Source organism: Abrus precatorius, unplaced genomic scaffold (genome assembly GCF_003935025.1).
Source record: "Abrus precatorius isolate BTA unplaced genomic scaffold, Abrus_2018 Scaffold3, whole genome shotgun sequence".
Classification (NCBI taxonomy): domain Eukaryota; kingdom Viridiplantae; phylum Streptophyta; class Magnoliopsida; order Fabales; family Fabaceae; genus Abrus; species Abrus precatorius.
In genome coordinates, this window is record NW_020874373.1 from 7,500,273 (window position 1) to 7,525,033 (window position 24,761).

A 24,761-nucleotide genomic window follows, 5' to 3' on the forward strand; every position below is an offset into this window, starting at 1 on the left:
TATTGACAAATCAAATTGACTTTGATCTCATTTCGTGTATTAGTTGAATTAAGTTAAACTCCGAATAGATAATATCAAAAATGTTGGATTGAATAGAAACTAAACTAAACCTATCTCAACTCATAGTAGGAATATCCCTTGTTTTTACTATATAATTTCTTAATTCACTTTAATTTAATGAAGAAAATAATAATTAAAATTTAGATGCCTTTTTTGCTTATACACGATACTATTTTTTTTCCTTTCCACATGAGAAAATACTTTTGTTTTGATCCTAACCATCAAGAGATATTTTTGGATGAAAAATAGAAGGGGAGTTGACAAAATAATTAATTAAATAGAGTGGACCAAAACCCTATAGCTCACATATAAACTTGAAACATGGGCCAAAACCCATGCCTATTGGGTTAAAGACGGCACCATGATCCATTCAAAAACACAAGAGTCTTGTTTTTTTCGACCAATAACAAAAAATACAAGACTCTTGGTAATGGATGTTTTTAAATATTAAAAAAATATTAATAAACATTTTTATTTTGAAAATAATAATAATAATATTTTAAACAAATTTTGAATTAGGTACTAATTAACATTATTCTCATTAAAATGTATAAAAAAGCTAAACAAATGGTAATCAGAATCACAAAAATCAGAATATTTATGCACTAAGGTACCCAATTAGCAGAAGATAAACGTGGGCCAGTCCTACCTTGAAACGAATATGCGTAATTTGTCCAATAAATTATGCTACCTCTCAGAGGAAGGAACGCACGGTATGGAAACAGGGACAGAGACAAAGGTTCGAGCATGCCCTACACACACATTCTTATCCCCACAACATAACATAACATAAACTTCATTTCAAGTTTGCTTCGACGCTTCTTTTCTTTCCCTCTCTCTGTATCTGCATCTGCAATGCTGACTGAACCAAAACACAGAAACCTCAACTCATGGACTCTCTCCTCTCTCTAACACCCAAACCCAAACCATTCAATTGCACCCCTCTTTTCCCTTCCACTAACTCATCCCTCTTTCACTTCACACCTTCTTCTTCTGCAAAATCCCAGCACTCCAATCCTCAAAGAAACCCCATCTGGCTCTCCTTCCCACTACTCCAAACCATAAAAAAGGTGACTAATTTGCAACCCCAGAAAAGGGTTTCCGATGGAGAAGGGTTTTATTTGCAGAACGGAGGATTGGGTGTGGCTCTTTTGAGCGTAACGGCCAACGCCAAACTTCGGTTTAGTCCATTCGTTGCTACATTGGCTGCGAACCCAACCTTCGTTTCGGGGTTGTTGGCGTGGGTTATAGCCCAGTCCATTAAGGTTTTCTTGAATTTCTTCGTTGAAAGGAAATGGGATTTGAGACTTCTTTTTGCCTCCGGAGGAATGCCCTCTTCTCACTCTGCTCTCTGCACCGCCCTCACCACCTCCGTCGCACTCTGTCACGGCGTCGCCGATTCCCTCTTTCCGGTGTGTTTGGGGTTTAGCCTTATTGTCATGTATGATGCAATTGGTGTTAGACGACATGCTGGCATGCAAGCTCAGGTACTGATTTTCCTCTGGCGTTTGTTTTAAGGCATATGATGATTGTGTTTCTAGGAATAACGTTTTTTCATGAATACTATTACGGATAATGTTTGCATAGAATTTAGTAAATATGGGGATTTTTTTCTTTTCAAAATTCTAATAGTAGAAAAAATCGAATGAGAGTGGGAATGGAAGTTACTAGTATGTTTGGCACGTTCCTCAACGCGTGTTTGGTTCTCAACTGCCTATCCTAACAGGTGTTTAGTGGATGCAAATGTATATTATATTCGCATCGGGAGGCATTATCCTTGAATGTACCTTTTATTTTCTGTGGATGTGGAACCTTTAATTTTAAATTGCTGAAAGAAATCACTCGTTGATTTGCAAATATTTTGTTTTCTGATATGTTGGATGCTTGGTGACTGTTAATTTGAGGTTTTAGAGGCTGTTGTAAAACAAAGCTGAACTTAGATTGCCAGAAGAAACTATCCCCCTTGAACTAGGTAGGGTTTGTTATGTCACCAAAAGTGCTGCTTCTGTGTTAATAGGTTGCTCTTTTATGTTGTACTCTTCTTGTTTTGTCTTTTGAAGTATGCTATTCTAACGGTAGGGTGGTGGGAGGGTATTATTTTTACTTAAATTGGAAACAACCATGCATGTTGATATTTATGTCCAAATGTCTACTAGTGTTCCTAAGCTATCAGTTAGGTGTGAAAATCTTGACCTTTTCTTGCTTTGTAAATCATCATATATTGTATCTTTTATCATTTACATTCCATATTTGTTCTATGACAATAAAATTTTGAATTTAAGCATCCCTTGTTTTGGTTTACCAGAAATGTCAAAGACCTAGAAACTTTCACTTGTACAATTTTGAGCCGGTGTACTGCAATGTCTGTTACTGCTATTGTTCCTTAGGTTAGGAGGATATCTAACTTAAATGGTAGGAGAGATCTGTTGTCATTTGTCCGATTTCTATGTAGTAATTTGATTGTGTTTACCTTCTGCTTCGAAAGAAAATCTTTAATCAGAAAATTGTGTGGCTGGACACAGGTGCTTAATTTGATTGTGGCTGACCTGTTTCAAGGGCATCCAATTAGTGAAAGGAAGCTGAAGGAACTTCTAGGTCACACTCCATCTCAAGTTTTTGCTGGTGCTCTGCTTGGCTTTTTAGTAGCCTGTTTCTGTTGTCAAGGTTGCGTAGTGAGGGCTTAGGTGATTGTGTTGCCAGTTTTGGACAAACTGTATTCATAACAATAACATACTATTTGCTCCGATGCAGCCTTCTGGTATATGGCATGGCCTGCTTAATCTGTACACTGTATTCAAGTACAAATACCTCAGCATGACATGAGTAGAATGTAAATTATATTTTTTTCTCCAGTGTCTTACACTGGAAGGCTCATCATTAAAATCCATTTAGACCTTGCCTCAAATGCTCCCCTTGTTCTCACTTAACTGCATTTAACTGGGTTATATATCTTTGTTGGTGAAGTAGTTTGCGGAACTTAGTTTTTTAAATTTTTACTGTTTGTTATACCGTCTTGCAGTTTAAAGTTCATTTATTCGATAAAATAAGCAAAAGGAACAGAAATGAAAAATGTGTCGTAGCAACAAATCTAAATAGTAAATAACTTGTTGATAATTCAATTTCCAGTGATAGAATTGCGTCTCCACCTGTTCCTTCTTCTTGAGCTTTAGCTGAAGACAGAAAGTTGGAGCTGGCCAAATCAACTTATTCCTCCTCCACTAAGTTAACTTTTTAGCACCACAAGGATAAGACTCTTCGACGTTAGCTCGAAAGTATCGAAATAAATTGAACTTCAAAATATTATTGAAACAGTTTGTATCACAATATTTATACACAGTGAAGCCCAAATATATTCAATAAATGAATTAATATATACTCGTCTCAGTCAGGATTATCACTTACATTGACTATGATCAGAGAGATTTAGAAAACCACTTTTGATCCAAATATATGAAAACATAAAATATCTGTTTTGCTCAATTTCCTTATTATTATTATTATTATTGTGTGTAGAAAGGAAAAGGCAAGCGTTAGGAGATGATGGCTGACCTAGAACGATTGCTTAAAAAGAAACATTTCTGAGTAGTAGTTTGATTCCACTCCTGCGAGATATGACCAAAGTACAGCAGTATCCAAATTGGACACCACCCACCCTCCATCCATTACCACGTAAGTGATGACTGATGAGATGACACCAGCATGTCCAAGTGAAGGCAAATGCTTGCTTTTACCCTAATTTGATTTGAATATTGAAATTAGGTACTAAGTAATTCAATTTAAAATACGTATAATTACATAGTGACATTAGATTTAAGAAAGAACTTGCTATGTTGCCAACCCTGTCAAGCAGTACATTTTTAGAAAATATAATCTTTTATATCTTCTTGATCATCCTTTTAATGTTTTTTATTTTATAAAATAAAAATTAAATAAAGAGCACATAATTTATTATTTTAAAATATAAAAAATATGTAATAGTTTTTATTTAATTTAAATCTCATGTATCTTTTTTAAAAATAATTTTATTTGAACTCCGATAAAATTATTATGAACTGACATTATCTATTAAAATATTACTTTGATTAAAAAAACTTTTTAAAGTTTAATTTATATGCATATTTTTTATGCCTTTCTAAAGTCACCAAGTACCCCTTTGAGTCATTTACAATGGGGGAATGAAAGAAGATGATTTGTTCTTGAAAAAATGTGGGAAGAGGAGGAAGTGAAAGGTTGGATAAGGTGAGAGTGAGATCCGGATCCTTTGCAATTTTGGCTGGAACTGCATCTTGCAGTATATTTTTGTTTAAGAGAATTTAACAAAAATAATTTTAACTTAAGTCAAAAAATTCGCTTAAGCAAATTTAGTAAAAAAATGATTTTCGCTTAAGTCAAAAAATTTGCTTAAACTAAAATTATCAAAAATTTCAAAACTTTATTTTCTTCTCCTTTAAACTATAGAAAAGTTGAGAAATATCTGTGCAAGATCATATGGTCACACTTTATGATCATACAACAAAAACTTAAGTGTTTTAAAACATGTAATATCACATCTATTTTTCAACCAATTTTTTAAAGTTATCATTCCTATAATCCTTATCATCATTCTTAACAATTTAACTTGATTCTAAATAGTTCTACTTCACTAATGTTTAACATAAGTAGCACATTAAACAATACATTTAAAAACATTTGTGCATTTTCGAATTGAGAAAGATCAAGAATTCTCGCTATTTCTTAGATTCATGAACCCAATTCAATTTAGCGGGATCTTTCATTCATATTTTTTTCCATCAAGAGAGTTTTATAAAACTCTTGGACTCACGAATTTGGAGTATCCTACTTTCACGCAATTCACAGAGTTCAACAAGCAATCGATATTTCACGATCAAGGATGTAGTAGAGATCATGTAGTTATATTTTATAATCATAATACAAAAACTTAAGTGTTTTAAAATATATAATAATGTAACTATTTTTCAATCAATTTCTTAAAGTTATCATTCCTATAATTCTTATTATCATTCTTAACAATTTAACTTGATTTCAGATAGTTTTACTTCACTGATGATTGGTACAAGTAGCATATATTAGACAATAAATTTGAAATATTTAGTAGGATAAAATATATAAGAGTTTTTAGTAACTAAGTAGTCCTTAGTAAAAAATAAAAGTTTCTTAAATTTTTTATAATTTTAAAAAATATATATAAAATTTTAAAATTTTTCATAATTTTAATTTAAACAAATTTTTTACCTTAAATAAAAATTACTTTTTTTTATTAAATTCATTTAAATGAAATAAAATTTACTTAAATAAAAATGCACTGCAGGATATAGTCTATCAAAACTGCATAGAGTCTAAATCCGTGAGAGGTTGGTATTAATGATGTGGGAGACATACTCTAGGTCAAGTCCACGTCGCGTTACCCTATCAATTAGATGACACTACTTTGATTGCGTGTCCACTGCTAATTGGTCATCCTAAATCATGTTATTGTAAATGTAAATACTTTAGTCACAGAGGAACCTTCCTTCGTTGTTCCTTCAAAAGTAAAAGGACAAAAATGACCTTAACGGTGGCAAATATGAACATCAACCCTAAATTCTAGCTACGTATACATAGGTGTACGTGCACGGTGCATGTATAGAGAAAAGAGACTTTTCCTTTCGTCAATACCTTTGCATTGGTCTTGCTTCGTATACAACGCCAGACGGATACACGCGTTTATACGAATATTTCTAATTTCTTTCCCATTTTCTCCTTTCTCTCTCTCTCTCTGTCTTTCTCTCTCGCTTTCGCTTTCGCTTTCTGTCAGAGTCAACAGCAACCTTTCTCTTCCGAATAATTCAATCGAATTGATAATCGGCATTTCTTCCTTCCTTCAATTCGAACAACATTTCAATTGATACCAAAAACAACAATTCAATTACCCATTACATCTCTCTTCTTTTTGCTACCATTGTTGCTAAAAAAGCTGTGGACTTGTGATCTCCGGCGTCGTTTTGATCAGCTTCCGCTCTGGGGGTAAGAACCCGCTATCTTTGTTTGTCTATTTTGAGTTTTATTTGATCGGCTTCAGAAACCCTTCTGAATGGGGGAAGAGATGAGGAAATAATGGAAATAGTTCCGTGGGGTTTTAATCTTTTCATCTTTTGCTTCGAGAGATCGTAGCTGCTTGTTCAAATTTGTTGTTAAAGCTTATTTGTTGACCTGGGCATGAATGTGTGATCATCATCACCTAAGGTTGCCAAATTGTGGAAATATGGCAGTCTTGTGAAATTTGTGGGGTCTTTTAGGGGCTTAATTGTTAGTTTTAAGCTTCATTTGTTTTCCATTCATCAGTATCAATCAATAGTGAAAATGTCGTCCGCTGGTGTCACTACTCTTAGTGTGGTTCCTAGTGAGCCATTGCTGTCTCCAAAGCCATTCCATTTCCCATCATCATCACACTTGTCTTTGGAAGATCAATCCATTTTCATATATCTCTCCTTTTCGGGCTCATTGACTCCAATCCGTGTTATGGAATGGGATACCATTGAGTCTGTGAAATTCAAAATCCAAAGGAGCGAGAGCCTTCCATTTTTAACCAACAAACAAAAGTTGGTTTATGCCGGCCGAGAGCTGGCGCGAAGTAATTCGTTGCTCAAGGACTATGGAGTAACGGATGGAAATGTATTGCATTTGATAATCAAACTGTCAGATCTTCAGGTCATCAATGTGAAAACTTCTTGTGGGAAGGAATTCACGTTCCAGGTGGAACGCGATAGGGATGTTGGGTATCTAAAGCAACGTATTGCCAAAAGGGAGAAGCAATTTGATGATCCTGAGGAGCAGGAACTTGTGTGCAATGGGGAAAGGCTTGAGGATCAGAGGCTTATTGATGATATCTGCCGCAAACATAATGATGCTGTGGTACATTTGTTTGTTAGAAAAAAGCATGCCAAAGTTCAGAGAAGACCCCTTGAGTTGTCTGTTGTAGCAACAGATTTGATTGATAAGAGAAAAAATGATGTCAATGGAAATGCTTGTGGGAGTAATTATGAGGTTGGTAAAGAAGATACTATTAGGAAGTCCGATGCAATTCAAAGAGCCGTGCCTAGAAAGCTTCCTGGTAGAGATTTTATTTTGGAGCCAGTTATTGTTAACCGTAAAATCGAATTAGCTCCAGCAATTTGGAATATGGTGAACTCTACATATGATGGACTAGATAGCGGAAACTATCCAATCAGATCTGCAGAGGGTTCCGGGGGAGCTTACTTTATGCTTGATTCATCTGGGCAAAAGTATGTGTCTGTTTTTAAGCCTATTGATGAAGAACCAATGGCTGTGAATAATCCTAGAGGCCTTCCTTTTTCGGTAGATGGTGTAGGGTTAAAAAAAGGTACAAGAGTTGGTCAAGGAGTATTCAGGGAAGTTGCAGCCTATGTTCTAGACCATCCATTGAGTGGGCGCCGCTCATTATTTGGTGAGAAGAAGGGCTTTGCTGGTGTTCCCCCAACATTGATGGTGAAGTGCTTGCATAGAGCATTTAACTATCGTGGAGAGTTGACTGCTAAGATTGGCTCCATGCAGATGTTTGTGGAAAATAGTGGAAGTTGTGAAGATATGGGGCCTGGGGCTTTCCCCGTAAAGGAAGTGCATAAAATTACTGTGTTGGACATAAGACTGGCAAATGCAGATAGGCATGCTGGGAATATTTTGATCAGCACAGAAGAGGACAGTGATCAGTCTGTTCTGATTCCAATTGATCATGGATACTGCTTGCCCACAAATGTAAGCACCTTATTCATGCTCTCTCTTTGTTTTGTTTTGTAAATTTCAACCTTAAAAATTGAGTTTAAACGTATAAAATAGTGAAGTTTTATTACATTGAAGATACCAAAGTATCATAAATGTTTTGTTTTTCAATAAAAACTTACTTCTATTAGTTACTTAAACTTAGTCATAAGAGTGAACTTCGCAAGTCTGTTATTTGAATGCATGTAGTGATGCTTCTCTATTCGATATTTTCCCTTTCTCATCTCTCTCTCTCTCTCTCAATTTTTATTGTTTCCTTGATTTAAAGGGTTAATTTGACATTTTTGCCATTTCAACAGTTTGAAGATTGTACCTTTGAATGGCTTTATTGGCCCCAAGCTCGCCAGCCATACTCCTCAGAAACTATCAACTACATAAAATCGCTGGATGCTGAAGAAGATATTTCCCTTTTGAAGTTTCATGGATGGGATTTGCCAGTTGAATGCGCCCATACACTTAGGATTTCAACCATGCTATTGAAGAAAGGGGTAGAAAGGGGATTGACCCCTTTTGCCATTGGAAGCCTGATGTGCAGGGAATCCTTGAACAAGGAATCTGTGATTGAGGAAATAGTCCAAGCTGCAATGGATTCTGTTCTTCCTGGAACAAGTGAAGCAACATTCATGGATGCTGTTTACCATATCATGGACAAGCGCCTTGATGAGATTGTCAGCTCTCGTTCATAATTAGAATTGAATTCTGCAATAATGACAGGTATATAGGGTGATGTCATTGTGGACATATGTTTACGTACATATGTATAGCTCAAATAATTGGTCTTTTAGTTCATGACAAAGGAAGTAATTCTTTGTTTGGGATTTGGAAGTGAAACCACTCTTAGCTTTAACTTCCTAGGTTTTACATTTTAGCAGTTTCTTGCGGATAACAAATTCTTTCAAGTTTGTTGTTGATTTCTTTATTAAATTTGAATTCAAGAGAAAGTAGAAAGGCTCTTTCCCTCTGTATTGTAGTTTAACACACTTATCTTGCAACGAGTGTTGTCAACTACAAGGTTGTGTTTGTTAGGAGTGTAAATGGATGTGTGGAAAATGAAGTGGATTTTACGGTGTTTGGATTGGATACAGTAAAATTAGATGTGTTGTCATTTTCTATCCATTTTCAGTGTGTACACATGTTGACATTAGGTGAATAAGTAACTTATAAAATGGTAAATACCATCAATCGAATCGATGCATTAAAACTTTCTCGATATGAAGTTTAATAGATTTTAAACAATTTAGAAATTAATTATTTCATTAAACAAAGTTATTTTAATGTATAATATATTTTGTGTGATATCTACATGTATTAGTTAATTTGTATACTTTTAAATGTTAAAAAATTATTAAATTTAATATGCAAAATTACGATGTCACATGTCTAGGCATTCATGCACAGAGGACAGGGCAGGGCAGGAGTCGGACTAGCACAAAAGTTACACAAAAGTTACTCAAATTAAAGAGATTTCTTTTTTTTGGGGTCAACAATTAAGGGGATTAATTGACAATGTCACATTACCAAATGTTTTAACCTGTAATACAATAATGCTTTTTTTTTTTTCAAGGTAAACTATTTGCTGTCATTGGGTATATATATATAGTCCAAACCTTTCATTAAAGTCACAAAGGGTGTACGGTATTAACATGTGGATATGCTCATAAAGATTGTTTCTTTACAATTTTTTTTTATCCTTACACCTAAAGATAATTTTAACCTTCGCAAAAAGGAGCAGCTCTGCCAGTTAAAAACCTTTTTGGCACTACTTTCTAAATTATTTTGACACTATTTCGTTTATTGGTACATAAGGTTCACATTTGCTCTCTCCGAGTTGTTCACCATTGATTTGAAAGAACCATTTGTGACTTGATCCACTTCGGAACTGTTTGGACTGAAAAGGGTAGTATAATTCCAAACCACGTTGAAAAGTAACCCTTCCAGAAATAAAAAAGACAAAACAGTGCCAAATTTAAATCATTCTATGAGAATCTCAAGCATATAACACACGTAGGCGATCAAATATCCGACAAAGTATCTTGGTTAGAACTCTAAAAGTTTTTATTTTGTTTGGAAGTTGAAATCTCCATAACCATTCACCAGTCAAAGATCGAGACTTCTCAAAATTATCTACAGCAAGAAATAGCATTCAAGAGATGCAATCAACCTAGCTACACAGGTTGGGTATGCATACTCCACCTTCAGGGTTTTGCTGTTCTTTCCATATCCTCCCAGTTACCCGTAGCTTCAACTCTTTCCTGTCTCCACCTGAGAAGAAAAGTGCCATATTACGATATATGATGAGACCATCATGACTGTCTCTAACTTTCTTATGGCTATCTCGAATGCTTCGTGGACTCCCTTCAAAAGTTAGTTTACGTCCATTTCCTCCCACCTCCAAGCTATAGCTGTAGTTCCTAGCCTCTCTTTCATCACCCATGAATCGGAGGAACGCCATGTAAACAGGAGCCATGCCAAGTTGAAAGGCTTCAAAATGAAGGCAAAAATACTGGCCAAAACAGTGAAATACCTAACAATAAACCAAAATTAGAGTTAACGATAACAATTTGGACATTTGTGCAAAACGTAGGTGTGCTTGTGCATGAAATAAAGGAAAATCCTGCAAAGTATAGCAATTTATATCATTTTGTGATCATCCAATGTGCAGCACCACATCCTAAAGAAGGACTTGTATCATCTCATTTTCCTGCTTGTAGGCAGAGGGAGGGGTAAAGTTATAGTTACCGTTAGCATCCATGTAGCATTTTCTACTTCCAGGGGATTAGATTTGACATAGCGATGGTTAAAAGTGCATCCGGAATGCATATCAACCCTGTGGTCATCCCTTAAATGAGTAACAAGGTATGAAATATCCCCAACCACAGAGCAGTCTGACCCAGCATAAGGGCAGTTGTGTGGTCTGAAGTTACAAATAGCCTCGTGTTTGAGTTTGCTGTAATAGGGAAATATCTCTGGACACCCAAGAGAGATATATCTGCAAGGCAGTTCCAGTGATTCTGCTATTTTCTCCAAGGCCAGACACCTTATATCACCAAGTTCCTGCCTGCAAGTTGGGCATCGATTGTGTACCCTTGTCTTACAAGTTGAACACAGTGTGTGCCCATTGTGGCACTGCATAAGAAAATTGGTTTTAAGAATCAGTCACGGTTATGTTAGCATCATTACTCAAATATTATAGTTACCTGCATTCCTGTACAAGGAGTCAAGGACAAGGACAGAAGGTTTCAATATACTCTAACAAAACAATATAATTAATGGCAAAATCTGACAAAATGCACCACCACCACTTGCTGAAATAAACTTAGCGCACAACAAAAATTGAGAAAACTCCAGATTTGATTGATCACATTTGCAAATAAGCTACATGTCACGAGACTCATGATGAGTGAAGAGATTTCATTGTGTTAGATGCTGAATTAAGTATCGCCTTATCTCTCAACAAAAAATTTTCCATTCCGGTTACTCTTCATTATAAATTAATAACTGCATATTTGGATATGTGTTGCAATATCTTAAAAGAACATTTGGGTGATAAAAACCTGTGTTTGTGCATACAAAATATGAGTAAATGTTTTTCGCTAACATTAAGATTATTCTAATACCATATTAGAAGTGGACTAAGCTTAAATCAACCCAAAAAAAGCTTGCTCAAAGGGAGCAAATTGCCAAGTCTTGCTTATGACACCCAAATCTAGATATTTGGAGCATGATTGAGTTTTCAAGAGTGGACATTGTTGACTGCCCCAATATTAAGGATGGATAATGTTGAGAGAGAAGAAATTGAGAGAAATAGAGTGAATCCATGTACATTTGATACTCAGCAAAGAACTTTATTTACAATGACAGTAGTAATTACAAACTAATTTGATACATCTTTACCATAAATAACGGTATTTAATGTAATAAATAAATATTCTCTATTTATTTACAGTTATTCTCAACACTTGTCTCCCTCAAGCTGAAATATATAAATCATATGCACTAAGTTTGTAACATATATAACTAATTCATAGTTCCCTTAAATATTTAGTAAAAATATCTACAATTAAATCATTGGAATTAACTAATCTTGTGGTAATATTTACAAATAAAACATTTTCTTTAATAAAATGATAATCTATCTCAATGTGTTTGATTCTTTCATGAAACATCGAATTTGAGGCAATATGTAAGGCAACCTGATTATCATAAATAGATGTCATTTGTGAAATCTCTCCAAATTTCAACTATTAAAGTAATTGTTTGAACCATATAAGTTCACAAATGGTTGAGGCCATGACTCACTCTTCAACTTCTGCACCTGATCTTGCAACTACATTTTGTTTCTTGTTTTTACCAAGAAACCAAGTTACCTCCAATAAAAACAATATATTCTGAAGTAGATCTTCTATCAAAGTGAGAACTTATCCAATATGCATCATAATATCCTTTAATTTGACTATGACCTTTGTTTTCACATAGAAGATCCTTGCCTTGAGCTCATTTAACACATTTCATAGTGCGAACAATTGTATCCCAATGTTTCTTCCATGGAAGGTTGAGAAATTGACTTCCTACCCTTATTGTAAATGAGATATCAAGTCAGGTAACAGTGAGATGATTTAATTTACCAATCAATCATCTGTATTTTTTTGGATCCTTAAACAACTATCCCTTTTTTGGTATAAATTTAGTATGAGGAGATAATATATTGACAAAGAAAGGGAGAATAACTCGTGCCCTTTTCGAGAATGAGGATAACCAAGGAAGACACACTAAAAAGAACAATAAGAGAGTTTGTCTAATCTAGGAGTGAGATTATGAACAAAACATGTAAACCTAAAGACCCAAGGAGGAATGATAAGACATCAAATGGCATCTTGTTGATAAGATAGCAACTAGTAAGAACAACATCACTCTAGAAATGATAAGGAATGCGTGAGTGAAAGGTAAGAGTCTAAGTAGTTTCAATTAGATGACGATTTTTGCATTTGGCAATCTCATTTTGTTAAAGAGAATGAGGAGATGAAGTTTGATGAAGAATGTCATGAGAAGCCATAAAAGTTTGAAACTTGGTGAATAAACATTTGCGTGCATTGTTACTTTATAACTTATGAATTAGAATTCTAAATTAACTATTTATTTCATTAAAAAAGAATTAGAATATAGAAAACAACTCAAATTGTTCTTTTATTGAATATAACCAAGTACAATAATTTGGAATGTATACCTCAAATATTGGAGGAGAAGAAACCTGGTTATTAGAATAGCGAATATGTTTACATAACTGACATAACTTACAAAACAATAATGGCAATTTTGATAAATTTGATACCATCTGACGCAACTTGGAAAGATTTGGATGTCCTAATCAAGCAAGAATCAAGAGACGAGACTCCACTATTGAACCAACATGAGATGGTCTATATAAGTGGTAAAAACCTTGGCACTCACATCCGGTTCCAATCATTTGCCCTAAATTTCGTCCTGCAGAAAAACATAATCTTTAGTCGAGGTACCAGTGCAATCAAGAGACTAGATGAGACAACTAATGGAAAGCAAATTAAAAGGAGATTTAGGAATGTAAAGGACATCGTCAACATAAAAGGTAGAAGAAGGATGAACAGTACGAATGCCTTTGGATTGAGTTTAAGAACCATTAGTCATAGTGACAGATGGTAAATAGTTAGAAGTAAATAAAGTAGAGAAAAGTGATTTATTGCCAGTTATATGATTGGTGGCCCCTATATCAACTACCCATGGACCAAGAGGAGAGGATTGGTAGATGTTAGCAAAAGAATTATCAGAGTGTACAACAAAAAAAAATAAAACTTGAAGTCTAGCGTTCCTCACACCTTAGAAAATTATTGTAGATGGAAGGTTATGCCTGTGATGGTTTAGCCAAGAGAGCATCAGAGGGAACCAACATAGTACTCTAAACAACATAAGCAATATGAGGAGAGCGTCCATGTAATGCATAGCACCTATCAATGGTGTGACGGAGCTTGTGTAGTGATTGGTAAAAATAGCAAGCCTAAGAGTCAACCCACCATGGGTAACAAGAAGGAGAACTAAAAGTGCACACGAATGGTGCAAACAATATCAAAAGACCCTCAATTGTGAAGGAGGAAAACCAAAATGAAGAAAGGAAGAATTAAGATGATTGGAGAGAGGTGAGTCCAACAAGATGATCACCGGCTAGAAAGGCCATTGAATGCGCTACCACATGTGGTAAAAAATGGCAATGCGTGAGATATCGGTGCCAGAATGAGGTGATGTGTGAGAGCATGTGGCAACTTCGATGACAATGGGCTTGTCAGGGTTATGTCAATCAGAGGAAGGACTCTGACAATGTGGCCACCAGTGAGGGCAAAGGCATGATAGCAATGGTATAAAAAAAAAGTTACCAATGGATAGTGGGTCCACTGCATAAGTAATAGACTAGATTTTGTCTTTTATTAGGCTCTAGATACTATGTTGGAAAAGAAGAGATTGAAAGACATAGAGTGAAATCTGTGTGTTTTATACACGACAGACAGCTTTAGTTATAATAAAAAATAATAATCACAAAATATTTTGTTACATATTTACCATAAATAATGCTATCTAATGTAATAAATAAGTATTCTCTATTTATTTATAATTATTCTCAACAAATAGGTTCCAATACCTTGTTAAAACTTAAAAATAAACTAAACCTAACTTAATACCAAAATCTAATGTAAGGGTAAATGCTCAAGTCTTGCCAACGAGGGATCTTAACAAATTTCATACTTGATTTTGTAAAAACTTACTTTTGAAATAAAAGTTTCCAAACATTACATTGCTTCACTTTCAACTCGCTTTGAACCAAAATCAATTTTACAAAAATAAAATAATCTAAAGTCAAGTTTGTAAACGCTCACCCAATAACATACTAAAATTTTTTTCCTATATTGTGGTCAGATATCAACGTTCTCATAGCAATGGAGTTGCTTATCAATTCAAGCTGAAAATTTTGATGCAACAACAAAGAGTAAAAGAAAATTTTAATGTTTTTCACCTTCTAGCCCGAGATGCATCTAATTCTACTTTAGCTTATGAGAGTATCACCCCAAAGGAAAAGCTTAAGTCTACAAGAATTTTCCTACTAGTGACAAATTCTATAATGGATGTATAGATTTTGTCACTTACACTATATGACTAAACATCCTATTTGTCGGTCTCCTTGGCCTATTAGCAGCGTCAACAACTTTATTCATGGACATATCAATCACTCATCATAATATTCTTATTTTAGGATACTGTAGCAAAACCAATTATTTGCTATCATGTGATTGATATTAATGTTAGAGAAATGACAAATAACCAACCTTCCAAATTCCAAAATTTAAGTCACAAATCTAACTCTATTTAGAGGAAGAGAGGGAGGGGAGATACCATGCTAATGATACAATCAAAGTTTAAGTTAATTACTATAATGAGCAATGCTAAGTGCTAACAACACACTCTTTTAACATATATTTAGTTATCTTGAAAATAGGTCACTTTTTATAGCAAATATTAGCTTATTAAAGAATAGACCAATATACAACAACAAAGAATTTGTTAGCATTTTTCTTACTATGAACACACAGAAGGAACTAAATAAAAGATTTTCAAATTAAGACACATTTCCACCAGAAGAGATTCTTTGGTCCCTCAAACATGAAACAGACCTAATAAACAAGCCATGGATGAAAAATTCACATTCATATTATTTTAAAATGATAACTACTTATAGTAATCATCAGTGAGCCACAAAGTTTGTATACCTTGTTTTCTCTACAAGCCATTACAATATCCTTTTCTGCTTCATTAACTAAGTTCTCTTGATTGATATGCAGACATTGATTAATGTCCTCACCAATAGGAATTGATGCATATAAATTTCTTTTCTTATTTTTGAATTACAATCTACAAAGGTTTACTAGTGACAATTTTTGCCCAAACAAAACGATTACGCCCTTTTTGCAGGCAAACATGGTCACCCTATACCTTCTGCAAGTCTAAAACATCACAACAATGAGTTGTCACTAAATTTTGTAGAGCAAAACTCCGCAAACATGGCAACACAAGCAAAAAGGAATTCAGAACCCCAGAAAAAAAATTTCAGAACCAATCTTTGATCAGAGTAACCCAGCATAGAAACCAAATCCTCAACATTCATATGCGAAATCATGCAAACTGGAATTCCAGCAAAGATAAGATCTATACATTAAAAAGGGGGGAAATTTCCCACACGCAATTACACGTTCCCTTTATCCCCGCATCGAAGACTTTCAATGCCATCATAATAAATCCAAACCCTCCATACCAGACATGCCCAAAAAAACACTCTCATTAGATATGAACCAAAAAATAAAAAGGAAAGTAAAAAGGAGTGATGGGCGCAAGCAAATGACATAAACAGAAGGTAAAAAGAAAGAAAGTAGGTAACTCCAAATGAACATAGAACAATAACAAAGTGATTTAAGGAAGCAAAGGCACAAAGCAAAATGGATCGGATAATGGACCTGATGGATTGGAGGATACATGGAGTTGGTGCAGACGGGGCATTCAAGAAGGTCATGGACACTGGTGGTGGTGGGACCATTGTTATGCAGCTTCGAAATTGCAGAAAACTGATGGGAATGGTCATCCTCTTCCATCATACTCAACGATAACACTGTGCTGCTGCTGCTATCAAGGCTACTCGATTCCATCCTTTAAGTTATTTTAACTTTGTCGCCACTCTTCGATTCTAGGTGTGATTCACTCCAATCATATGTTATTCTTCATCTAGCTACAACGGTTTTGCTGTGTGTATTTTTCAAGACAAGGAAGGGGAAGAAGAAGAGAAAGGGCAAAAGCAAGGACTTTTAAGTTTATTGCTTGCAAAAATTGATGCTTTTCTTCCTTCCTCTTCTAAGACAACAGAGGAGGGGGGCAACAACATCGGCGTCCGAATCCTAAGAACCCTTTGATCAAAATCAAACGGTTTTGAGGATTTCACCAACAAAAACCAGACAGAGAGCAATAACGTAGAGGTTAGAGAATGAAGAGAGAGAAGAACGTAGATCAAGTCTGGATGTCGAGTCCAGCAGTTAATTTATTATTTATTTAATAAGGAGCAGGTAAATGAGTTGTTTTTACCGGAAAAATATTTTATGTGGTAAAGTTTTATTTTTATATCTCTTTTAATAGATATTAAATAAATAAATCAATTTAAAATTAATAAAAAATAAATTTTATGCATGATTTTTATTATGAGAAGACTTTATTTTTTTTAATTATAATAATTAATTACAGCCATATTATTGAATTCAGATACCCTCCAGTGACAAGATGTCTGATATCTATAAAATATTTGGAGTATTTTGTTAATATTCATTCACTTTTTCTCTTTTATCACTGTTAACTATTTATAATATAAATTCACTTTTTCTGGAAAAAAAATTTGGCTGGAAAGATCCGAATTCTATGCTATTACTAATGTAATAATAAAGTTTTTTATTATACTTTGTATGTGATTGTTTATTTATTATTTATTTAATATTTAAGAGGAATTACCTGGTCCTCGAGCCCATTTGCATGAGCTAGATGAAGATGCCAATAAGAAATAGCTGTTTTTCTCTTTTTCCTTTTTAAAGTTCTTAACAAATCACAATTATGGCATGTGGAGGAAGATACGGGTCTCATGGTCTGCACCGTTGAAGGGTGCGCAATTTCATTTGAATGATTGCATGGGTCTACACTACACCTTTGGGATACAACGGATATACTATTAGACCCACTATGCCACCATCAATTATTTTTGCGTGGATTCCAGGTTTATCAGCAGTTTGGAAAATGTTTAATTTTTTAGTTGAGTGTTCAATGTGTTGCTTAACCTTTTATATTATTAATTTGTGGACTTAATTATCCTTAGTCATACGATTGCTTAATTTGAGGACACTCTTAAAACACGTACAAGGGATGATGTTCTGTAAACTATTTATAACAAGTTTTGGGCCACTTGCTGGGAAAATGTTTACTACTGTTCTATTTCAAGCTTACACAGTTACACTTGTTGATAAGATCATTGTTTAATTATTGTTAGGTCCTCCTGATTGTGACTTTATTCTTTGTTTTTTTCCCTTTCATTTTTGTCGTCATAATTACTTTACTTATGCTTTTATCTTGCATATTTTGTCTTATTTGTAAATCTTTCTTTTTCTTTTTCTTTTTCTTGACTTTTACTGTTAAGGTGTGCTTCGTTGGATGGCAAACAGTAACACTAACATGGAAGAACAAGGTAAGATAACGTATTTAGAAGGGAAAAATTAACATTAACTCAGATAAATAAATAAATATTGGGATGAGTAACACATCGTAATATTTCCTTTTTATTCGCTCTCATTTTAGCATGCATACAATTAAAATTAATGAGATGAGTAAGTGTGGGTTAGATTTTTTTCTTTTCAATTGTGGTTCTCAAATCTTGATATTAATGGCATGAAAACAACAGTAGAAGTCATAATTACAGTTCGGCTTTAGGCGCGTTATGCACAACAATGAAGTTTGCCGAGTTAAATACGGTGGTAAGAAGTTAAAGTGAATAATGTCATCGAGGGATTAAAAAAATTGTGATGCACTAGCCCTTATTTTGTTATACAGTATTTTAAAATATCACTAATATTTAATAATATCAATAAATTGAATTATGCAATTTTTAATAAAAAATTACTATATATAAATTGTTATTATATACCTTTAAAGCACGTTAAAAAAAATATTTTGTTATAAACCATTAGCTCCACTGTAGAGTACTACAATTTAGAACAAGAATCCTGATGTGTGAATGAGTGCATTATTGTATTAGGATAGCACGAAGACAGTGAGTTAAAGTTGCATGAATGTATCGGTAGTTGTTCCCCCAATTTTACTAGTCTGAGAGCTGATTCTCATGGTGTGCTCATCATCCCAACTTGGGAAGGTTAGCATTAAAATATTGGCATCAGAAAAGACCCTGAATCGACGCGAATAGCAAATCTAGCATGCCTAAAGATCTTTTTGTTTCTGAACAACCATGAAGTTTTAGTCCAAGTGGTAATGTACTGCCAAAAGTTTCCCTCCGAGCCACAAATGATAACCATAGAAGAGATAATTAGCAGCAAGAGTTCAGTTTGGTGCCAAAAGAATGGGGCAAACCGAATATTTCTTTTTCTAGTTCCTCGTGACTCTGCTCCACCTTCTTACTCCCATTCTTTTTTCTCATTTTTTTTAAAATAAGAAAAAATAAAAATGTAAAAACATTTACGGATGAAAACAAGGTCTAAGGTGAAATGTAGTTGACGGAGTAAGCTCAAGATTTGTATTGGGGGGGTTGTGCTTTTCTTAGTAATGTCTTATTGTTGAGGAAAGCAACAGAGGGTGATTAGTAATGAAGGTCCACCACCACCAGCAACGACTTAGACCGATTGACTAACTGGTGATCTGCCCTCCTTAAATGGTAATGGAAACCATTTATGACACCTTTCAGACTGCTAAAGCATCACACAAGCCTTTCCAACTAAGATTCCTTCCTGGGTTCCACACCTCACGGATCTAGTGTGTACCGCTACCACAACTTCATTAACTCAGCTTTAACCCAGAGGAAATCCAATGCCAATGTGCATTTATGTTACTTTGACATTTGGTATTAATAATTGATGGATTGAAGACTTCTTACAAAGCAGATATGGTAAACAAATTATTATAATCCTCTAGCACCTAACACATATACTAGGATTTTAGATCATTTCATTCGAAGATCAATTTTTTAATAGAAAAAATTAACCTCAACTTATAATTCTGAATTTCAACAATTAATAATAATAATTTTTTATTAGAAAAATATTTATCACATTTTTATAACTTTTATAAAATCAATGCATTTTTTTTAACAAAAACTTACTATTTTAATTCCTTAAACTCATCTCTTAAGGTTAAAATTAATAAATTTATTTGTAATACATATTTAAGAACACATAATAAGAAATTAATTAATAATAATTTTTTACTAAAAAAATATAACATTTAATATTTTATCATTACATTAAATGAGCTTCATTATATATGAATTCTTATTATGAGCTTTGCTATATCCTGCTATAACTTATGTCTTTCAATAAAAATTTATATAAATAGGTTTTCGTTTTTTGCTATATTCTCAGTAAATTAAAAAGTATATGCATCTGTTATTTTGATAACATAAAACATATTTAGTAATTAGGAGGAGATATATAGGAATAAAAAGTAGGAAGATTGATAGTTATTCTTTACTTTGGCTCTCCAACATTACTGCATCTTGTAAGTTAATATCATGACAATATCCAAATTCCATATGCTGAATGATCTTACAAAAAGATGTGGCAAATAAATAGTAAAGTAAAAAACACAAACTGGACAGCTACTTCCCATCATACTTTACGGCCCAGCTGCTCCTTATGAGTCTACATAGTGCCTACAAAGAAATAACTATTCGGAAAAATAAATGAATAGATGAGTATTGAATAGTTATTTTCCCCCTCAATTTAACTAATCAGCCTCATGTCTGACAGACAAGGTTTAACCCAAAATTCTGGAATGTTTGGTTCAGACTTTCGAGTAATCAGACGAGCTCAACAAAAAATTATATCAGTTTACCATTGATTTGGGAAGGCTTCTCTGTATTTGGCATCCTGACATGACATATGCTGAATACCTGCAGTAACCCTTGCCTGTGAACTTAAAAGTTTTTGAGCTATTCTATCTTTTGGTGTTACTTTCTTTCGCAGCATGGATGCAAGACCTCGTTTCTTGTCTCTGGCAGACAGTTTATCTTCATTAGTTACCTCCCCATCTTCTCCAAGTGTGGCTGATCTTGAAGTTGAGGCGATAGCAGCATCCCGTAAAACTGCTTCATTGTGTTCCCGAATTTTAGCAAGTTTTGCACGTTTCAATGACTGTTTATCAATTTCTCTCCTCTTTGCCATCTCTTGATCTCTTTCACGAACATTTTTGACCGCTTGTTTTGCTAACTGCTCTACTAAATCAGTCCTTAAATCCATATTCATGTCTTCTGAAGAGCTCTGATTGAGTGGCCTCCCTTCATCATCCCGAGGAATGATAGGTCCATGAAATGGGCAAAGTTTCAGATCTCTTCTCTGGCAAAATCCCCCTTTCCTCAAAGGAGCCATGCATGGTCGGACCTCAATTTTCTTTTCTTCATAAGGCATAGCTGGAACACTCAATTCAGCAATTTTATCTGCAGGAATAACCAAATCATCCTCCACCCTTCCCCAGTGACTTTCAAGCTCCAAGCCCCGCTGGTTAGCCATAAAAATCCTCTTTGAACCCCAATCATCCAAGTGAGAACCCCATCTCACCACAGGAGCTTCAGCTATTAGTTTACCCCTCAGAGAATTTGACTCAACTTCATTTCCTTGATGAAGCATGCTGTCAGTATCAGAGCCATTAGATTCTTTATTACATGAACCAAGATTATCATTATTCATTTTACAGGAAGTTGATGCCACATCAAGATGTTTGTGTTTATTATTGAGTACACTAGATGGAATTTCCATAGATACAGCAGTTCCCTCTTCCCAAAAATCTTCTTCCTCATCAAGTTTTGATTTGTTTAGAAGAGAACAACCAGCCTCTTCACATTTACTTTTAACAGATTTCAGACGATTTTGGATATCAATGAACTCTTTCAAAGCAGAATCTCTGAATCTAGTGTCAGCTAGATCAACTCTTACTAGAACAGAAATCCACTCTTGGATGGAAACGAAATGCTTTGTCACCAGAAGTTTGTACAGCTCCCTCAATGCATCAAAAACTACCTCGTTGTCACTGTTCTCATAAACTTTCTCCCCTTCTTTCAAAGATTCAAGACGAATCTGCTGCAGCTCCAAGGAACGAAACTCATCATGTTCTTCATTATCTAAGATATCATCTGACACAGACTCCTGTTTTGAATGCAAAATGTCCAAACACTCATCAATTTCATCCATCGTAGACAGTATTCCTCCCTTTATTGAAGATGAATTTTCTTTCAAAGATTCATACTTGCTCAATAAAATGTCTTTTGACCTCCTCTCCCTTTCCCTTCTCTCTTGTTGAATCCGCTCCAAATTGGCTTGTATGTTAGGAAATTGAAGCCTGAGGGTATTCTTCAGGTAATCATAACCTAATCTCAGCTGTCTGTAATAAACCCCAAACGACACATTCCACTTTTCCAAGAATTCAATGGCCTTTGAACGCAAAACAGATGCAACAGCTGGAGGAGCAGGAAGTGGCAAATTCCGCCTGAACCCAACACTCAAACTCAGTAACTGATCCAAGTTCTCGACAAGAAGAGTCCTAAAAAGCTTGGAACGCATGAAGAGCTCATCAATTATTAGAAGAGCAAGGTACCTAACCTGCAACTCATATCTGTCAATGTCAATCAGGGAATTTGATACTAGAGATGACAGCAATAATCTAAAAGATAAATTCTTCACAACTATGTTAATAGGGGTTGAGCTACCTTCTACAATCAATTGTTTAGAAGAGTAAGCTTCTCCACGAACATAACAATAAAAAGAACGAGATTTCATCGTGTCATCATGCTTAGAGCAACAATCATAATAACATTCAGTTTTTGCAGAGGAATTGCATTTGAATCAAGCTTTTCATTCAAAAAGAAATTTATTGATGCATAATTTAATTAACCCTGATTGGAAAACACCAGACAAGAAATTGAAACCCTAATCGTGGTAAGTGCCAAGGGAACAGTACCTGAGAGTGGTCACGCTTCATGAGATCCATTAGGGTTTGGGTAGCGAATTGAAGCTCCGAATCGGAATAGCGGACCACCGTCTTGATGGCCTTGAGGAGGCGGGGATTAACCTCCGGTGCGGTGGAGTTGGTTGCCTTCTCTATCAAAGCTCCCACCTTTGTTCCCTTTTCATGCCCTCTTTCTTCCATGCCCATCAAATCCTGATCTCAAACTCAGTTTTGTTTGTCTGATTTTGAAAAACGCCCTCACAATTTTCCCCCTTCTGGCGATTTGCTTGCGCGCTACGTCTACGCCTCGACGGGTTCCATTTGATGAAACGGCTGTCGTTTTGAAAGTGTTCGCTGTTACCTCTAGAAAGATGAGATGACTGATTAATTGGACAGTACATAACTCGATTTATTATTATTTCATACATACAAAATATAAATAAATATATATATAGAGAGAGAGATAAATTAATTGATTAAAATAATTATTTTACTTGATTTAACATCTATTAGTCTCTTAAAAATTTAAAATACTATTATATTTTTTTAATAAAATATTAAAGAAGCGAAAAATTTTGAAACTAATTCAGTGATAACTAAAATATTATACAGATTAATTTGATGATAAAATATTTAAAAAAAATAGAATGATGATAAGATAAATTGCTAAAAGATTAATGTGATTCTAAATTTTTAAAGACTTAATACTGATAAATAAATTTAAAAGACTAAAACGAACATTTTTCTTAAATTTATATATATAAAAGAATTATTCACAGAATATTTGTATGCTCAAAATTGAAGTTACATAAAAATCATTACTCTACTTAAGAAAAAAATATATATGAATTTTGTCTTGTATTCGAATTGCGATAATTGATGAAGAATTGAATAAGGTGGTGGGTTTAGGGAGGGAACGAACTCAAGAACGGAGAGGACAAAACCTATCGGCATGTCATGTCGACTTCTTGATTGTGTATGACATTATAGGAACTTATGAATAAACGTACGGACGTTCAATGTGAGGGTAAATTTCATTTTAAATTTCAAATTCAATGTTTTTGAAAGTTGTTTGTACAAATAATATATTAATAAGCTGACGAATAAGACAGGAATAGGATTTAGATGCTTGGGGCCCATCGTGTTTTTCTTGCTGCAAATCGGAGAAGAATATGTAGTCTATCTATTCACAAGCTGCTTCTCTGAACATGACGGAATATTCTTTAAAACAATTTGTATAAAATAAATTGGTTATAAATGGCCACGGTTTCTGTGCTGTCAATGATACACAAGGTTTTATAAATTCGTCAATTTTCAATTGAAATTTCTATCCCGGGTTCGATGAATTAAAGGTGGACCTATATTAAAGTACGTCAACTTCAACAAATTTGTTGATTCCTTTTGGTCTCACTGTAACGAATGTAAGGCCAAGCATGGCTTTGCTTCAATTTGTTCTTTCAATCTACCGATGACGTTTTAAAAAATTACGCTTGTTGACCTAAAAAGAACGATATTTTGTAAAATGATGTTCACAATTCAAACCTAAACGATTATGTTTTGACCAAATAATGGTTTTAGTATCTAATGTTTTATCATTATATTACATTGATAGTTTAACAATAGCACGAATTTAGTGATATACATACTTGTCCCAAATAATCTCATAAGGGCAAATTTAGAAGTGCATTTGGCACACTTGCATTTTACTACATTACAAGATTCCAACCAATCAATGTGCATCCTCCTTTCTTAAAAACTATGCCCTTTTTCTCATTAACATAATCATATACTAATAAGAGAGAATCTAAATTCATGTTATTCCCATAAGAGTCAAGCACATTTCATATTAGCGTGTCATAAAAATAAAAAAAAATGTAAAAATATTGATAATTTTAGTAAAATTCTTTATTATTTGTATAAAATTTCTAAAAAATATTAATTTCAATCTTTAAAATTAAATTTGCGTAACTAATAATAATAAAATTTTGTTTAAAAAAATATTTATCATATTTTTATAATTTTAACGTAATAAAGGCATTGTTTTTTAATAAAGATAATTAATTTTGATTACATAAACTTAAGGTTAAAATAATAAATTTTTTTTTTTAAATTACACGTGCATATTTTCTATTGATATA

General features: G+C 34.1%; 4 protein-coding genes across 11 annotated transcripts; 2 read left to right on the plus strand and 2 right to left on the minus strand.

The window, feature by feature from the left end:
- Positions 1–749: 749 nt before the first annotated feature.
- LOC113863067 (uncharacterized membrane protein YuiD) lies at positions 750–2,954 on the plus strand. Its single transcript, XM_027496467.1, has 2 exons — positions 750–1,547; positions 2,583–2,954. The coding sequence occupies exons 1-2, from the start codon at positions 951–953 to the stop codon at positions 2,742–2,744; spliced, it is 759 nt and encodes a 252-aa protein (XP_027352268.1). The 5' UTR covers positions 750–950; the 3' UTR covers positions 2,745–2,954.
- Positions 2,955–5,706: 2,752 nt separating this feature from the next.
- LOC113861712 (phosphatidylinositol 4-kinase gamma 4-like) lies at positions 5,707–9,033 on the plus strand. 4 transcript variants are annotated; one of them, XM_027494706.1, is made up of 3 exons: positions 5,898–7,083; positions 7,165–7,833; positions 8,157–8,882. In XM_027494706.1, the coding sequence occupies exons 1-3, from the start codon at positions 6,421–6,423 to the stop codon at positions 8,541–8,543; spliced, it is 1,719 nt and encodes a 572-aa protein (XP_027350507.1). In that variant the 5' UTR covers positions 5,898–6,420; the 3' UTR covers positions 8,544–8,882. The 4 variants fall into 4 exon arrangements, with proteins under 4 accessions (XP_027350505.1, XP_027350507.1, XP_027350506.1 ...); XM_027494705.1 differs by having other exon boundaries at positions 5,898–7,028; positions 7,095–7,833; XM_027494707.1 differs by having other exon boundaries at positions 5,898–7,025; positions 7,161–7,833.
- A 377-nt stretch (positions 9,034–9,410) lies between these two features.
- Positions 9,411–16,937, minus strand: LOC113861168 (E3 ubiquitin-protein ligase SINAT3). 4 transcript variants are annotated; one of them, XM_027493804.1, is made up of 5 exons: positions 16,386–16,923; positions 10,597–10,983; positions 10,231–10,381; positions 10,051–10,119; positions 9,411–9,745 (listed from the first exon to the last, which is right to left on the minus strand). In XM_027493804.1, the coding sequence occupies exons 1-5, from the start codon at positions 16,572–16,574 to the stop codon at positions 9,690–9,692; spliced, it is 852 nt and encodes a 283-aa protein (XP_027349605.1). In that variant the 5' UTR covers positions 16,575–16,923; the 3' UTR covers positions 9,411–9,689. The 4 variants fall into 4 exon arrangements, with proteins under 4 accessions (XP_027349605.1, XP_027349603.1, XP_027349604.1 ...); XM_027493802.1 differs by having other exon boundaries at positions 10,051–10,381; XM_027493803.1 differs by having other exon boundaries at positions 9,411–10,381; positions 16,386–16,937.
- A 3,187-nt stretch (positions 16,938–20,124) lies between these two features.
- On the minus strand, positions 20,125–22,934 carry LOC113862901 (UV-stimulated scaffold protein A homolog). 2 transcript variants are annotated; one of them, XM_027496187.1, is made up of 3 exons: positions 22,636–22,934; positions 20,518–22,277; positions 20,241–20,335 (listed from the first exon to the last, which is right to left on the minus strand). In XM_027496187.1, exons 1-3 carry the CDS (start codon positions 22,828–22,830, stop codon positions 20,317–20,319), a joined length of 1,974 nt encoding a protein of 657 aa, XP_027351988.1. In that variant the 5' UTR covers positions 22,831–22,934; the 3' UTR covers positions 20,241–20,316. The 2 variants fall into 2 exon arrangements, with proteins under 2 accessions (XP_027351989.1, XP_027351988.1); XM_027496188.1 differs by having other exon boundaries at positions 20,125–22,290.
- Between the last annotated feature and the right edge of the window lie 1,827 nt (positions 22,935–24,761).

What these genes read in the sequence shown, in the direction of transcription:
- LOC113862901 (XM_027496187.1), bottom strand. Translation starts at nt 22,830, where the DNA reads ATGGGCATGGAAGAAAGAGGGCATGAAAAGGGAACAAAGGTGGGAGCT. An exon ending in TGAAGCGTGACCACTCTCAG is followed by an intron (nt 22,278 to 22,635) that starts GTACTGTTCCCT and finishes TATGAGTTGCAG; the next exon opens with GTTAGGTACCTTGCTCTTCT.
- LOC113861712 (XM_027494704.1), top strand. Translation starts at nt 6,421, where the DNA reads ATGTCGTCCGCTGGTGTCACTACTCTTAGTGTGGTTCCTAGTGAGCCA. An exon ending in GATACTGCTTGCCCACAAAT is followed by an intron (nt 7,834 to 8,156) that starts GTAAGCACCTTA and finishes CCATTTCAACAG; the next exon opens with TTTGAAGATTGTACCTTTGA.
- LOC113863067 (XM_027496467.1), top strand. Translation starts at nt 951, where the DNA reads ATGGACTCTCTCCTCTCTCTAACACCCAAACCCAAACCATTCAATTGC. An exon ending in ATGCTGGCATGCAAGCTCAG is followed by an intron (nt 1,548 to 2,582) that starts GTACTGATTTTC and finishes GGCTGGACACAG; the next exon opens with GTGCTTAATTTGATTGTGGC.
- LOC113861168 (XM_027493802.1), bottom strand. Translation starts at nt 16,574, where the DNA reads ATGGAATCGAGTAGCCTTGATAGCAGCAGCAGCACAGTGTTATCGTTG. An exon ending in TGTATCCTCCAATCCATCAG is followed by an intron (nt 10,984 to 16,385) that starts GTCCATTATCCG and finishes TTTCTTATGCAG; the next exon opens with TGCCACAATGGGCACACACT. An exon ending in AGAACAGCAAAACCCTGAAG is followed by an intron (nt 9,746 to 10,050) that starts GTGGAGTATGCA and finishes TACCCTTTTCAG; the next exon opens with TCCAAACAGTTCCGAAGTGG.